The 17,735-nt window shown below is 38.7% G+C and overlaps 1 protein-coding gene across 1 annotated transcript in view; it reads right to left on the bottom strand.

Moving 5' to 3' along the window:
- PROM1 (prominin 1) overlaps positions 1 to 17,735 on the bottom strand; it is a gene marked incomplete at its 5' end in the record, with an annotated part of 304,125 nt that overhangs the window by 163,575 nt on the left and 122,815 nt on the right. Inside the window, one exon of the mRNA XM_081332891.1 lies at positions 6,746 to 6,951. Coding sequence (XP_081189017.1) covers positions 6,746 to 6,951 — 206 coding nt within the window. The remainder of the gene's footprint in view (positions 1 to 6,745; positions 6,952 to 17,735) is intronic.

The raw sequence follows: 17,735 nt of genomic DNA, 5'->3' as shown, positions 1-17,735 counted from the left end.
ACTTTGAAGATTCCATAACTTTCTGCTGGTCTTGCTCTTGCTCTCGTCTCGCTCTTCTTAGGGCGGCACGCGTCATCTTCTGGCCTCCTGCAGCAACCAATGAGACTGTGACTTGATCCCCTCCAACACCATTGTCCTCTGTCTGTCTATCTGCAACATCTTGAAGCTTTCCCACACCGTATCCTTTTGCAGCTTCCAAAAATGATAGGGGGGTTGCTTTTAACACATTACTATAAAAATCACGTGCCTGAGCCACAGTAACCAAACGATGTCTTTTACCTTCGTGCGTCGCCACCAATCCAACTGGAATCTCCCATCTAAACTTAATATCACGTTTCTTAAGTTCCTGTACTAGAAATGCAAAATCTTTCCTTCTCCTTAGGATCTTCGGAGGGATCTCTTTTAAAACCAAAACTTCTTGCTCAGCCACTACCAAATTAGTATCATAAGCAGCTTGAATGACTTCATCTCTAATTACTCTCTTTGTAAAATAGACCACCACATCTCTGGGTAACTTCCTCTGTCTTGCAATCCATGAATTTACACGAAAAACTTTGTCCATATTTCCCTCAATTTCAGATGCTGACTGGCCCAGTACCCCTTCCAGAGCCTCAGAAATCAGCTGCTTTAAATCTTCTTTACCATTCTCCTTTAAACCCCTAATTCTAATAGCATAGTGCATCTGATTATACTGAACAAGGCTCAATTCTTCGTCCATTTTATCCCTTATATTTTCATTTTCTAATACCTTTGCTTCTAATATAGAGTTCTTTTGACTGAGATCCTCCACTTTTATATCCAGCTGTAGCACACATTCAGCTACGGACTCAACCATAGACAAGATGTCCACCCTCATTGCTCTCAGCTTCTCTTCCATCGTCTTCTCCAATTTCTCCAATTTCTCCTCCATTTTCTCCTCCAGCTTTTTCAACTTTTCATCCATCATATCAGACATCAATTGTGCCTGCTTTCCAAGAGCGTCTTGTAAATCCTTAAGCGTCAATACCGGGGGAGATGCAGGAGGAAGCAAAGCTTGCAATGAGGTCTCTTGCACCAGGGAAGACCCCGCATTCCGAAGAGCTTTAGAAGTTTTAGCCGCCATCTTCCCCCACTTTCACTTATTACGCACTTTCACTTTAAAGCTATAAAGTCCATTGAGCTAGAGAGTAAAAATAAAGAGTCCACTTCACCTTGACCTCCTGTACCGCTCTGCCTGCATCTTGATAATCAAAAGTATTTCCTTTTGGCAGGGGTGGTTGCTAACGCCTGGCTCTGCTCCATAAATCACGGAGCAGAGACGCTGCGCAGCTCGGAGCAACCCAGGCTTCGGGGGGGCTCATCCTTCAGCCGCCCAAGCTCTCAGCTCAGGCGGCCCCGGAGAGCTCAACCCCTACCTGGGGCCTCACCCCCTCCTCTTCTCCCAAGGAGGGGGCTTCAATTCCATCTAAACAGCTGATCGGCGCTGTTTACGATGGAAAAACACAGCTGCGGAGCGGGCAGCCCGAAAACGGCTGTCTTTCAGCGTCGCGTCGCCACCGGAAGTCCTTTATATTCAATTTTATCTATATTAGAAGCCCTTTGCTTTTTCCTTAACCTGTAGGCTAGCCACCTACCTGGTTTATTGGCATTGCAAAAAGTATTATGCCTAGCAAGCCGTAAATTAGTTGCCACCTGATCAGCCATCAACTTATCAAATTGTCCTCTTAGCAGGTTAATAACCTCCTTAATCTTCACATCCAATGGGTTCAAAATTAGGGCCTTTTCTTTTTCCCTAATTTCATTCTCCAGTTCTTTCCTTCTAGCTTCCAAATTACGTCTATATTTATTGTTCATATATATCAACACCCCTCTCATATAGGCTTTGCTAGCATCCCAAACCATATCCATAGAGGTATCCTTATTCATATTAATTTCAAAAAAATCCTTCATCTGCTTTTTACATTCTTCCACATTTCTCTGGTTTCTAAACAAGTTCTCATTTACGCGCCAGGAGCACCTATCTCTATTGTCCTTGTTGATCTCTAACCAAACTGGGCTATGGTCAGAGATAGTTCTTGCACAGATCTTTACCTTCTTGATCCTAGAAAAAAAGTCATTAGTCAGTAATATAAAGTCAATCCTAGAAAAAGATTGATGTCTATCAGAAAAAAACGTATAATCCTTTTCATGTAGATGTGTATCACGCCAAATGTCTCGCAATTCCAGATCATCCTTCATTTCAAAAAAAGATTTAGGCAATCTGGCATGACTCGGGGCACGCTTAAAAAAACCAGATTTGTCCAACTGTACGTCTAGGACACCATTCCAATCTCCCATAAAAATAAAAGATTTATAATCCAGTTGGGTAACCTTTGTATGTAGTAAGTTAAAAAAGTCAGCTTGTTGTTGATTAGGAGCATACAGTCCAACTAAGAGCGTTTTTTTGCCTTCTAGCAGCAAATCTATCATAACATATCTTCCTTGCTTATCTGCTTCAATTAGTTCCGCTGTCAGAGTATTCTTAACATAAACAACCACTCCATTTTTCTTATTCATTGCAGAAGCAATAAATTGCGTACCCAGCCTTGAATTCAGTAAATACTTTTGGTCCATAACCCTAATATGCGTTTCTTGCAAACAAATAACATCAGTCTTAAATTGTTTTAAGTATTGGAAAACTTTCTTTCTCTTCTGTGGTGAATTTAATCCATTAACATTCCAGGTTAGAAATTTAGTCGCCATTCTTGGCGTCCCGAAGCTTCTGGAGCACATCTGCCAGGACCCCTGTAACTTCCTTAGGCCGCGCCCCTCCCACAGCTTCACTGTAAGTACGCTTTGGAGGTTCCATAACTTTCTGTTGGTCTTGCTCTTGCTCTTGTCTCGCTCGTCTTAAGGCGGCACGCGTCATCCTCTGCTCTCCAGCAACAGCCGATGAAACTGTAATTTGATCCCCTCCAGCACCATTCTCCTCTGTCTGTATTCCTTCAGAATCTTGAGGCTTTCCCTCGCCGTATCCCTTTACAGCTTCCAAAAGTGACAGGGGGGTTGCTTTTAACACATTGCTGTAGAAATCACGTGCCTGAGTCACAGTAACCAGACGATATCTTTTACCTTCGTGCATCACCACCATTCCGACTGGAATCTCCCATCTAAACTTGATATCACATTTCTTAAGTTCCTGTGCAAGGAATGCAAAATCTTTCCTTCTCCTTAAAATCTTTGGAGGAATCTCTTTTAAAACCAGAACTTCTTGCTCAGCAACCACAAACTTAGTATCGTAAGCAGCTTGAATAACTTCATCCCTAATAGCTCTCTTTGTAAAGTAGACCACAACATCTCTAGGTAGCTTCCTCTGCCTTGCTATCCATGAATTTACACGAAAGATTTTATCCATGCTTCCCTCAATTTCAGATGCTGGCTGGCCCAATACCGCTTCCAAAGCCTCAGAGACCAGCTGCTTTAAATCTTCTTTAGGATTCTCTTTTAAGCCCCTGATTCTAATAGCAAACTCCATCTGATGTTACTGGACAAGGCTCAATTCTCCGTCCATTTTGTCCCTTATATTTTCATTCTCTAACACCTTTACTTCTAATATAGAGTTCTTTTGACTAAGATCCTCCACTTTTTCATCCAAACGTTGCACACATTCAGCCACACTTTCAATTGTAGACAAAATGTCTGCCCTCATTGCTCTAAACTTCTCTTCCATCTTCTCCTCCAATTTCTCCTCCAGCTTTTCCATCTTTTCATCCATCATATCTGACATTAATTGTGAATGCTTTTCAAAGGCATCTTGTAAATCCTTAAGCGTCAATGCCGGAGGAGGTGCAGGAGGAAGCAAAGCTTGCAACGAGGTCTGTTGCACCGGGGAAACCCCCGCACTCCAGAGAGCTTTAGAAGTTTTAGCCGCCATCTTCCCCCACTTTCACTTGTTGCGCACTTTCACTTTAAAGCTATAAAATCCATTGAGCTAGAGAGTAAAGATAAAAGTCCACTTCACCTTGACCTCCTGTACCGCTCTGCCTGCTCCTTAATACTCAAGAGTCTTTCCTTCTGGCAGGGGTGGTTGCTAACGCTTGGCTCTGCTCCAAAAATCACGGAGCAGAGACGCTGCGCAGCCCGGAGCTAACCCAGGCTTTGGGGGGGCTCAATCCTTCAGCCGCCCAAACTTTAAGCTCAGGCGGCCCCGGAGAGCTCAACCCCTACCTGGGGCCTCACCCCCTCCTCTTCTCCCGAGGAGGGGGCTTCAGATCCACCTAAACAGCTGATCGGCGCTGTTTTCGATGAAACAACAAAGCTGCGGAGCGGACAGCCCGGAGATGGCTGTCTTCAGCGTTGCATCGCCACCGGAAGTTTCCTGGATCTGTTGTTGCAGGAATCGTGTATGTCTACTTTAGTGAAAAGAAGGATTAGGGGTGACATAATAGCATCCTTCCAATATTTTGAAGGGTGCCACAAAGAAGAGGGGGGTCAACTTATTTTCCAAAGTACTAGAAGGCAAGACAAGAAACAATGGATAGAAACTAATCAAGGAGAGAAGCAATCTAGAACTAAGGAGAAATTTCCTGACAGTGAGAACAATTAACCAATGGAATGGGTTGCCTTCAGAAGTTGTGGGTGCCCCATCACTAGAGGCTTTTAAGAAGAGACTGGACAGCTACTTGTCTGGAATGGTATAGCATTTCCTGCTTGAGCACCGGGTTGGACTAGAACAGGGCTTTTCAACAAGTGGTATGGGTACCACCTGTGGTACATTGGCACCTGGCAGGTGGTACACGACCATGCTAGAAAAGTGGTAGTGGGGGAGGGGAATGAGCTGAACTGGTGGCAGCACTGCACAAGCCTAACCGAGAGATGGCTGGAGCTAGGCAACTGGTGGTACTCGGATGTTGCCATATCCTAAAAGTGGTACAATGGGTGAAAAGGTTGAAAAGCCCTGGACTAGAAGACCTCCAAAGTCCCTTCCAACTCTGTTATTCTGTTTCAGTTTCTTTTTTTAATATATATTTTATTGATTTTTTTAGCAAAGCATAAATCACTCAATAATTGGTAAACAGTATGTCTGGGTTACATTTGTAGAACAATCTTTAACAATTAATTTCTATAATCTATATTCCATATGTTAATTTTAGTTAATTTCCCCTTTCCCCAAAGTATCCTTTTTTGCAAACATTACGTTAATACAATTCTTATTATTTTGATAAATAACAGTTAAGTATATAGTTCTTCCAATATTCCTAAAAAATAATAATCATATTAATATATTTCTTTTCTTATTAGTCATTTTGGTTGCCTTATCATAAATCCTGTTACAATACTTATTTCAGTTTATTTCTCTCACCAAGTTCTAAATATTCTTACAAGCGACAATTTTCTCAATGATTAATTAAATTTACATTGGTAGATTTAATTCTATTTTTTCCATATAAGCCCTCTCACACTTTATATTTCTTAAGAAATAGATAAAAGAATAAAAAAGAGAAAAGGAGAAAAATGAAAAAGAGAAGAAAAAAAGCAAAAGCAATGAGATATAAGAAATAACATACTACTTAAAATATATATTCCTCCTAAGTTAATATATATTTATTTCCTCAATTTCTTATTCTTTTTAACCATAGCTAAGAATATATTTAATCTATTTAATCTTTAAGCATTCCATTCAATAGATCTAATCATCTAATCCCTTAACTCTAATTCAAAACATTTTTATGCTTTTCTAAATTCAGTCACATTTAAGTACCTAGAACATTTACTTTATTTAAGTCATTTCAGCTTTTTTTTTCTTTACAGAAAGGAAAGAAGCATGCTGTATTAGTTGGAAAATTCATCCCTCTAAAAGTGGTATATTCCAAAGTTTTTCTATTTCTTTAACCATATTCAAACAAATTTTTTAAGTATTCTCTCTGATAGGTACCATCAACTATTTTCTTGGTTTCCATTTTAATATTTTTCTCTGCCCAGTGTCTTTCTTAATCAATGTACTTTGCTGAATCACTCATATCTCTATAGAATATTTTTCCAGTCTTTTTTCTTATCCTCAAAGTTGCTTCAAAGCGTTAAGATGTAAGTTATCTTTTCTTCCACTTGAATTGAATCATATTATTTTGTTTTATAAGGTTCCATCTTTAAGTCTCTATCCTCAGAATTATGTTCAGTCATCTCTGCTATATTTTCCTGAGAGATTTCTTGGAGTAAAATTAAATTGGAGATAAGTTGATTCATACTTTCAAAGTTGTTCTGTATTTCTTTGTAGTTTAAAATCATTGTCCTTTGAAATGGTTGCTGCTTATCATATATTTCCTCTTGTGAAGTATTCATTGCCTCAGATTTGTTAGTCTCACTTTATCTACACAGCTGTGTTTATTGAAAACTTTGAAGGTCAGAGACAGAAATTTGTCCTCAAATAATCCTTGCCCACCAATAGATGTCAGTGTTGGTTCATTTTTCAGATTTTTCTAGTCTTTTCCCTCCCTAAAGGCTAAAATTTGCTGCTTCCAATAGCCAAAAGGTGGGGGGGAAACCCCTCCTTCTTCTCTCGGAGGTCTTTTATTTTTGGGACTTCTCTTCTTCAGGAAAATAGGTAGGATAGAGAAAATCAATATTCTTACCCAGATTCAAGACCTAAAGTTTCTGATAACTATCATGAAAAAATATTAGAAGTCTCTAAATATGTGGGTATAATTCCTGATCCAATCAATTCTTCAGAAATAAAAGACACATTTAGTTCTTTGGCAGTCAACCCAAATTTACTCTGTGTTTAGCTTACCTGCTTAGCAATGTAGCTACCAAGAGGAGGCTAGCAAAGCAGCCCCTCCGACAGTTGGCATTCCTCTTCTGTCTCTGGTGCATTTCTCCACCACAATTGTCACAACACCGGCACAGACAGAAACAGAGCCCAATCAGCGGAAGCAACAAGACAAATAAGATTCCGAGGGCAGCTGAGATTATGAACCCGATTTCATAGTAAACTGCCTGCAATTTAGAGAAAGCACCAGTTGTTACAACTTGAATGGAAGGGCTTGATGTGTTTCTTGAATCAGGGAAGTACCATCCATTGGATGCAAACTCTTGAGCTCTAGACAGGAGAGGCAGAAGGCACTACTAGCCCCTCTCTCCTCTGCCAATTCTGGGAAAGAGCACACAAATACACCAGGGCAGGAGAACAATCATCAGTTCAACTCAAAAGCACATTTGAAGCTGGATCCCTATCAAATTCACAACTTTCCAAAAGTGTAACTTCAGTAGCATCAATGCACAGGTGAAAGGGTTCCAGTCAAATAGAGCACTCTTATGTTACCTCTGACACACTCTGGATCTTTTTTTCCAAAAAGATAAGGGCGTGAAATATTTGAACCTTCTTGAGACTTCAAGAGAACCATCACGGTGTGCAAAGTAGTTTAAATCCATGAAAAAGGGTTCCATGAAAAGCAAAAAGTGCTTCCATAAGATCCCAGAATACTACCATGTTTCCCCAAAAGTAAGACCTACCATGAAAATAAGCCATACCTTAATTTTTGTATGTGGGCCTAATATATGCCCTACCCCAAAAATAAGCCCTAGTTTGGGGGTCTAAAAATCAAGCTAGGGCAGGGGTGGAGGGGTGGAGCTGCCCCATGCGCCCTGCACTCATTTACAAGTCCTCTCATGAATTGACACCTGCCTCTCCTCACCGGTCCACTTCTGTGGCATACTCAGGCTGCATTTTGCGGTCAAAGGCTTTTCTGGAAGGCCTTTGCAGTCAAGAACCAAGCTATGGATTCAATCTGTGGCTCAGTTCTCAGCTGCAGAGGCCTTTCCAGAAGGCCTCTGAGAGCAAAATGCAGGCCGGAGCTCCATTCTCAGCTGCTCCTTTGGCCACAGAAGAGGGCTGGCTGGGTAGGGCTGTTGGTGCCATTGCGGTGAGGTGAGTGGAAAAGACACTACCTGAAAATAAGACCTGAAGGGGGAAAAAAAGACCGGATCTTATTTTCGAGGAAACATGATATATTTGTTGCTGATCCATGTATAAATTCCCTAGACTAGGGGTCTCCAAACTTGACAACTTTAAGACTTGTCGACTTCAACTCCCAGAATTCCCTAGCCAACATAGCTGGCTGGAGATTTCTTGGAGTTAAAGTCCACAAGTCTTAACATTGCCAAGTTTGGAGACCCCTGTCCTAGACTAACCAAAACATGACAGGAGTGTCACAATCTCTCCCTTTGCAAGCCACTTTCACATCATTGCAATCCAATGAACCCTTATGAAAGTTTCTATTTCTTCAAATAAAGCATAAACAAAAGTAATATGCAGCAATTAATATCACTACCCTGATTTTAGTTTTGGGTATGGTTTGGAATTTTGTTAGATATAAATAGAAATATTTTAAATATTGCTTTCTTAAAATGAGGCAGAAGTATTTTATAAATGAAATCAACAATGTAAAGAACAGCATTATATTTGCATACACACACACACATACATCCTTAACAATTTTAAAAACTCAAACCCCAGGTACATATATTTAAAATCCAATAAAAGCTACTGATCTCCGGGATGAAGAAAAAACCTTTTTAATCACTGAGCTTTCGTCAGTCCTCTGCTGACATCATCAAAGAAAGAGCAAATGGTTGTAAGAACTCGCTTATATAGCTATGAGATATTCAGTGCTCTGCTCTACCCGCCCCTCTCTCTCCCATAATTGATCCTGGCTTCACTGTATAAGCGACAATCTTAACACTTTCGCTCTCCTCATCTGTCCCACCCCCCAGTCACATTCATCTCGCGGTGCGCAGCTGTTCGGCGGCAGCGCCAGATCACTCCCCCCACTGGCAGCCCCATCAATTTGCTGTGCAGTCATGTCCCCCAGCAACATCCCTGCTGCACATCTCACCACAATTGCGCCAGTCCGCTGTCCTCTCCCTGACTCTGCAATGGGTGTCACTCGTGCCTCTATCTCCCCACTCACTGTGGCACTCTGCCGCTCAATGGGTAAGCATCCTGTTGATTTTAACACTTTCGCTCTCCTCATCTGCCCTGCTCACTGGCCACATTCATCTCACAGTGTGCAGCTGTTCGGCGGCACTGCTGGATCACTCTCCCCACCAGCAGTGCCATCAATTTGCTGCACAGTCATGTTCCCCAACAACGCCCCTGCTGCACGTCTCATCATGATTGCATCAGTTCGCCATCTTCTCCCCGATTCTGTAATGGGTGTTGCTTGTGTTTCTATCTCCCCACTCACTATGGCACTCTGCCGCTCAATGAGTAAGCGTCCTAACTCTTTCATGTTGTGGTTCACCCAGTACAAAGGTGGTAAAAGGTTTGCCCACTCCAATTCTTTGTGCAGTTGTTCATATCTCCTCAGTATTTGGTATGGAAGTAGTAATTCCACATGTTGGTTGATCGAATAACAATTGGATAGCCAAGCTTCTTTTAATAAGTGGCCCCCTTTCGTAGAGTCCTGGGCGATGACCTCAGCCCCCGCAAAATCAAATGTGTGATTGCTCTCAGCTACATGTGACCATACCTGGGAACACTGTTCATGTTGTCTAACTGCTAATTCATGCACATGGATTCTAGTCGGGAGCCATTTAGGGTTTCACCAACATAATTGCAATGACAGTCATTACAATTAATCCTGAAGACTATAGATGACATATCACCTGTAGGCAGTGGTTCTTTTGGGCGCATCATTTTAGCACGCAAGGTCTGGTTGGGCTTATGTGCCACATTAATGTTGTAGGCCACAAGTATCTATGCAGTAGCTTCAGATACATCATTAATGTAAGGGAGCGTCACCCAAGTCATGGTGGTCGGTTTGTCATGGATTAGTCATGGTTCCTGATGTTTCCAGCAGTGCCGGATGAAGCTCGCCAAGTATCCATTACACTTGCATAGCCGATGGAGATATGCTCGCTCTTTGGTTTGCACTGCAGTTGTGCTGCAATGAGTGTTAATTCTTTTAAACAACGTTCTTTTAAACATCTCCATCGCCTATGCAGGTATAATGGACAGCAGACTGGCGTGATCATGATGATACGTGCGGTAAGGGCATTGTTGAGGGATATGACTGCGGGGCAAATTGACGGCACTGCCAGTAAGGAGAGTGATCTGGCAGTGCCACCAAACAGCTGCGTGTTGCGAGATGAATGCAGCCGGCAGGCGGGGCAGATGAGGAAAGCGAGTGATAAGATCATCAGGATGCTTACCCATTGAGCGACAGAGTGCCACAGTGAGTGGGGAGATAGAGGCATAAGCGACACCCATTGCAGAGTCGGGGGGAGGATGGCGACCGGCACAATCATGGCAAGATATGCAGCAGGGGCATTGCTGGGGGCTATGACTGCACAGCAAATTGATGGTGTTGACAATGGGGGAGCGATCCAGCAGCGCCACCAAACAACTGCACACCGCAAGATGAATGCGACTGGCAGACAGGGCAGATGAGGGGAGCAAAAGTGTTAAGATCGTGGCAGATTCCGGCTTATACGGCGAAGCCAGGATCAATTACAGGAGAGAGAGGGGCGGGTAGACCGGTCATGCGCTCCATGACCAGAGCGCTGAATATCTCATAGCTATATAAGCAAGCTCTTACAGCCATTTGCTTTTACTTTGATGATATCAGCAGAGGACTGACGAAAGCTCACATATACACACACACATGCAAATATAAATATACAAACACACACACACACACACACATATACAAATATAAAAATACAAATATATATATATATATATATATATATATATATATATATATATATATATATATATATATATATATATACACACACACACATACATATATCTATACATATCTCTCTCTCTGTGTGTGTGTGTGTGTGTGTGTGTGTGTGTGTGTGTGTGTGTGAAGTATTTGTCAAGTCTTTTGAATACCTTGCTTGTTAAATCTTCTTTCCTGTTTCAGCCTAACCCAAGGCTATCCACAGACTATAGTCACAACTTACGACAGTTCATTATTTGTGTAAATTATTCAAATCCCTAATTCTTTATTAGCAATTTGAATAATTTACACACACATATATATACAGTATACATATACATATACATACATACATACATACATATCTATCTATATATCTATATCTATATCTATATCTATCTATATCTATCTATCTATCACCTATCTATCTATCTATCTATCTATCTATCTATCTATCTATCTATCTATCTATCTATCTCTATCATCTCTATCTCTATCTCTATCTATCTATCTATCTATCTATCTATCTATCTATCTATCTATCTATCTATCTATCTATTCATGGTATTTTAGAAGCAAAAGGTGTGTGAGATAACAAAAAAAAATTACCTGAAGAGTCAATACAACATTTTCGGGCTGTGGAAGTCAGAGGAAAATGGTGTACAGAGCAGCAGAAATAAAAAGAAAGCAGGTGAGCAATAAATCAAGCACTCACAGAATTTATGCAGCCAAGAACTCAAGTGAAAACAGCAAGGAATAATTAAGTGATTAAGTAAATCAAGTATTTACAAAGCAAAACTCTGACAACGTGAAATACCTATGGTTTTTAACGCTTAATTGACATTTAATTTATGCTAGTCTCACTAAGAGAACTACCGTGTTTCCTGAAAATAAAACCTGGTCTTATATTTGTTTTGGCTCCAAAACATGTAGTAGGTCTCATTTTCAGGGGATGTCTTATTTTTTGTCCTGACACCTTTCTTGGCTCATGGCAGTGGCACCAACAGCTCCATTCAGCAGGAGCCTGAGTGGCAGCCAGTCCACTTCTGCAGTCATTCGTGGCAGGAGGCCATGTGGCCTGCCACACCATGCTGCCATGAGGCAAGACAGGTGGGGAAGGGGATGGAGCTGCCACAAGTGCCCCATAGGTGCCCATCTTTCACCCAGAGGGAGAATGGAAGCTTTGTCTGCTTCCAAATCGCTCCATCTCCAAGCGCCCCATCTGCAAGCAGACAAAGCTTCCAGTCTCTGTTATTTCTCCACCTGGGTGAAAAGTCTTTGGGCACCTATGGGGTGCTTGGAAACTGGGTGAATCACTCAGTTTCTAAGCACCCCATAGGCACCCAAACACTTTTCACCTAGAGAGAGACTGGAACCTTTGTCTGCTTGTCAATGGGGTGCTTCGAAACAGAGCATAGCAGGCTAGGGCTTATTTTCACAGTGGGTCTTATTTTGGGGAAAACATGGTAGCTGCCTCTTGGTAAGGCTGCATTTTATTTCAAATTGAATCCTTCAACAGAATGAATTACGTATCATTAGCATACAAACTATTGGGGGTTTTTTTAGCTTTGGGGGCAGAAGTACATCACTTGGATTTCATTCCTTTTTTAACATCCTATAGAAATAGAGAAACACTACTTGGTTTAAATGTTTTTTTTTCTAAATGTACTTTATCTAGGACAGTTTTTCTCAAATTCAGTGTTCAATGGTATCCTAGCCAGGGAATTCTGAGAGTTGGAGTCCACATATCTCAGTGTTGCAAAGGTTGATAAACACTGGTACAGAGAGTTAAATTCCCAGGAGTGTATCAGCACAGCAGTTGTGGCAAAACCAATTAATTCAGCCTCTGCTTTTATGTCTTTGAAAATGATATTTACTATATGCAGGTTCAGATATAGATTAAACTTTACTTCCAGAGACTAAAATTTCTTCTTTAATTTCTCTTCTCTTTTTCTCTTTCCTGACATTAATTATAAATTGGTTACCTGAAAAAGTCTCAAAATAAATCAATAAAAAGCAATTATTTGTCATTATTTAGATGACCAGTTAAACAGACACAATTCAGACTATTGATTCAGACATTCCATATTTCCTTTATTTAAAACATAACTTTTTTACTGACTTATATAATGCACTTTTTACCAGTATGATGGGACCAAGATCAAAAGTTCTTCACAAATACACCATGGTTTCCTCAAAGTTAGAAATATCTGAACACTTTTCAAGGAGGGCCTAAACCAACACTGGAGGCAGGAATGATCAACTGGGGTGTGCAATGTTTTGAGTTAGAAACAGTGATCTTAACTACTCCATAAATATTTCAAGCACAAAACAGCAGTTTTTAAAATCAAAAGAGGGATTCTGCATTCAAAACTAGGCTGTTCTGGACTCAAAACACTACCGGGAAGGTCAAACATTGGCATTGAACATTTTGAATTGTTTCAAATTCAAAATACTTCTTACCACTCCACTAATCAATTATATCCCTGGATGTAAGCAGAATTGGCCTGAAGAAGAACTCATCAGAATAAATCCCTATTTATAAGTCAGTTGCTATCACATCTCTCTTCAAAGAAACACTCCATAAGGACATGGCAGCAGATGGGGCTTTCAAATCATGGGGATGGGGCTGATAGTAAACCTTTCCTCATCTATATAATGAGCAAAGAATGTGGTGCTATTACATGCCTGAAGATGGAGGTCCACCACACCAATGCCAGCTTTCACAGAGAGGCATCTCTGATACTGTAGGAATCTAAGAAGGTTTGACTCTAGGATGGCAGAACATCTTGGATTAAAAACATTGGTTGATTGACAATTTCTGGTTTTTTTTGGATAAAAGAGCTTTGGTGGACTCTGCAATTATCCTTTTGGACTTGGCGTTGACTAACAAAGGTGGATTACAATTTTTTTTCCCGGTGGTAGACCTGCACTTTGGAACCTATTGGATTAAAAAGGCTACATATATGAGACAATTTTAAAATCAAATTTAAATAGTATTGTCAACTTTACAAATGAGCATGGCTGCAGCCATTTTTCCTACTCATTTTCAGCTGCCACATAGAATGGAGGGAGGCGGTTTACCCAGGCGCCTCAATAATAGCAGAGAGCTGGAAAAGATTTTTGGCTGAACTTTTTCAAGCAGATCAAAATGGATTTCTACCACAAAGACAAATAAAAAATAATCAAAGAATCATTTTGGATACACTGGAATATTAGAAAACGCATCCAGGAAAACAAATGGCACTAATTTTTTTAGATGCACAGAAAGCCTTTGATAACATAAATTGACAATTCATGATACAACAGTTAAAATGTATTGACTTTGGAGAGAAATTAATAAATATAATCAAGACAATATACCATAAATGAACAGCAAAAGTAATTGTAAATGGGGATTTTACAGAGATTTTAATATAAAAAAGGCACAAGACAAAAAACTAAGATATTGTCTAAAAATATGACCATAGAACAAAAGGTAGCCTTAAAAAATTAACGGGATTTGAAATAGTTAAAAAGGTTAAATATTTGGGGGTACATCTTTCAGCTTCAAATACTAAATTATATAAGAATAATTATGAATTCTTATGGTCAAAAATACAAAAAGAGCTAGATAGTTGGAGAAAATTACAACTGTCTTTATTGGGAAGAATTGCAGCTGTGAAAATGAATGTTTTACCTAAATTTTTATTTTTATTTCAAATGATACCTGTACTTAAAAAAGACTCAAATTTGGAGGAATGGCAGAGAGGTATTAATAAATTTATTTGGGTAGGGAAGAGACCGAGAGTTAAATTTAAGATAATGCAAGACATATGTGAAAGAGGTGGTCTCAAAGTGCCCAATCTTAAATTATATTATGAGGCGGCAGCATTATCATCAATTAGTGATTGGTTTAATTTAACACAAAGGAGTTTATTGAATATTGAAGGGTGTGATTTGTTATATGGTTGGCATGCTTATTTGTGGTATGACAAAAAAGTGGACAAAGTTTTTAAAACACATATATTAAGGTCTGCCTTGTTGAGAGTTTGGGAAAAATATCGATACAAGTTGAATTATAAAATTCCTATTTGGGCAATACCTAAACATGCAATAGAAAAATATAAATGTGGGATTTAAACATGATGTGATAACATATAAAGAAATTCTTAGATTGAAAAAGAATGAATGGCAATTGAAGTCTTTCAATATTCTAAAAGAAGAAAAAATAGTACAAACTTGGTTTCAGTATGGGCAGTTACAGGCCAGATGGAAAGAAGATCAGAAAATTGGCATTTCAATATCAGATGGGAATTTGGTAAAGCAAATCAAAGTCAAGCGCATATAAGAAGGATATATAATGCATTGATAGAAATTGACTCAGAAGCGGAACTGGTTAAGGATTGTATGATAAAATGGGCCCAGAATTTTCAAGAACCAATAATAATGGACACTTGGGAGAAAATATGGGTTAGGAATGTTAAATTTACACAGGCACAAAACTTAAGGGAGAATTTTTACAAAATGTTTTATAGATGGCATTTAGATCCCAAAAAATTAGCATGTATGTATCCAAATTGTCAGCCAAAATGTTGGAGATGTGGTTGTGATGATGCAACGTATTATCATGTATGGTGGACTTGTAAAAAAGTTAAAGCTTTTTGGATCAAAATTTGGTGGAACATGCAGAAGATCTTTAAGAAAAAGATAAGATTTTCACCACAATTGTTTTTGTTGGGTATTATCATTGACTGTACTGCTATAGAAACTAAATTGATGCTGAACTTAATAACAGCTGCAAGACTTTTGGTAGCGCAATACTGGAAGAAGGAGGATCTGCCTACTATAGAAGAATGGACTTTGAAAGTTTCTAACTTGGCAGAAATGGCTAAAATCTCGGCATATGTGAAAGATCACTCACAACAGAGATATATAGTGGAATGGAAAAGATGGATTGATTTTATTCAGAACAAATATGGGACTACAAAGTATCATTTAGAATATGAATAGTTATTAGTTATTATAATTAGAGGACATTATTTATCTTTTCTATGGATAAGGAGAGTTAAAATGCGATAGGGTTTAAAGAGTAATTATAGTAATTAGAAGTAATTATAGTAATTAGTAAGATTGTATGATGCAATATCCTGTATTCAGCTCTGGGAAGTTGGGGGGGGGGTGTTGGGAAGGGAGGGAAGGGGAGGGGGGAGGGGGAGATGGGGTATATGTTCTGAAAATGTATTTTAAAACATTTCAATAAAAAAGGGTGTCCATTATCTCCATTGCTATTTATATTAACCTTGTAAGTGTTGAATAGAAACATTAGACAGGATCCAGAAACTAAAGTAATGGAGATAAAGGATGAAAAATATAAACTGCAAGGGTTTGCGGATGATTTAGTATTTATACTAGAGGAACAGTTGGAGACAAGCCCTAAATTATTGAAAAGGATAGAAGAGTTCAGAGAAATAGCAGGATTGAAGATAAACAGAGAAAAAACTACAGTTATAGTTAAGAATCTTACAGACAGACAAAAAAAAATCAACTGTCAGGAAAAATAGGTCTCCAGAGAGTTAAGAAAATTAAATATTTGGGAATATATCTAATAGCAAGATGTGCAATAATAAAAGAATACAATTGTATAAAACTATTAAATCAAATAAAACTGGATATGGAAAAATAGAAAAACCTACAATTATCAATGTCAGGAAGACTAGCTACCATGAAAATGAATATCTCACCAAAATTACTTTTCTTATTTCAAACAGAACCCATAAAATTAGGGGGGGGGAATCTTCAATGATTTAAATACACTGATTTTGAAATTTATTTGGCAAGGGAAGAAAGCCAGAATTAGATTGAAAATGTTATAAGAATCTAAAGAAAATAGAGGATTTGGACTGCTGAATTGGGTCTTATACTACCAAGCATGTGCTTTAACATGGCTAAAAGAATGAATAACCCTTAGATATAAAAGATTACTATATTTAGAAGGACATGATTTACAACTTGGATGGCATGCTTTTCTGTGGTATGGGAAGAATAAAATCCATAGATATTTCCAAAATTACTAGGTAAGAAACGCATTTTTAGTATGGGAAAAGATAAAAGCTAAAATCTACATAAAAATACCAGGATGGCTTTCAACAATGGAAGCCTTTGTTCACTCAAACATAACTAACTTTGAGAAAATTGTAACCTACAAAGATATTTTGAATATGGAAGGGAAATTAAAATCTAAACAAGAGTTGGAAGATCAGAGTATTGATTTATCATGGTGGCCTCAATTGCAAATACAAATGAGATATGAGAAAGATGCTAAAATACATGGCTTTTATAAAGACCAGACAATGTTTGATCAGGTATTGTTGACATCAGACGAAAAGTTGATTAAGAAACTGTATAATTTTCTATTAAATTTAAAAATGGAAGATGAACAAGTGAAAGAAACAATGATAATATGGGCAAAAAAATTGGACACAATATAGAATTAGAAAAATGGCAAAAAAAACTATATAAAATGTTTTATAGATGGCATTTGCTACCTGTGAGATTAGCAAAAATGTTTAAAAACATGTCTAGTAAATGTTGGAAGTGTAAGCAAAAACCAGGCACGTACTATCATCTTTGGTGGACATGCCCTAAAACAAAAAAAACTTGGACAAAAATATATATTTGGTTAGAAAAGATGTTAAGAAAACATGTAGATTTTAAACTGGAACTATTTTTATTAGGTACAATATCAGAAAAGTATGATAAAGAAAATGTATGTTTATTGTTGCATGTATTAACAGCAGCAAGAATTGTATTTGCTCAGCACTGGAAAAATGAAGAAAGGCCATCTGAAGAAGAGATAACCAAGAAAATACTGGACTATGCAGAAATGGATAGACTTACGCTAAAGATTAAAGAAAAAGAAGATACAGAATATTTTCAAATATGGGACGTATTTTATCAATGGCTGGAAAAACGGGGTAGAGATTAGGAATTTAATGTGTATTATCAGGCAAAACAAATGGATCCAAACAATATGTTGTTTACCAAGAACCTATGAATTGTAAAATATAG

The sequence above is a fragment of the Vipera berus genome (genome assembly GCF_964194415.1).
Source record: "Vipera berus genome assembly, chromosome: 7".
In the NCBI taxonomy this organism is placed as follows: Eukaryota; Metazoa; Chordata; class Lepidosauria; order Squamata; family Viperidae; genus Vipera; species Vipera berus.
This window is presented reverse-complemented; position numbering and strand designations above follow the sequence as displayed.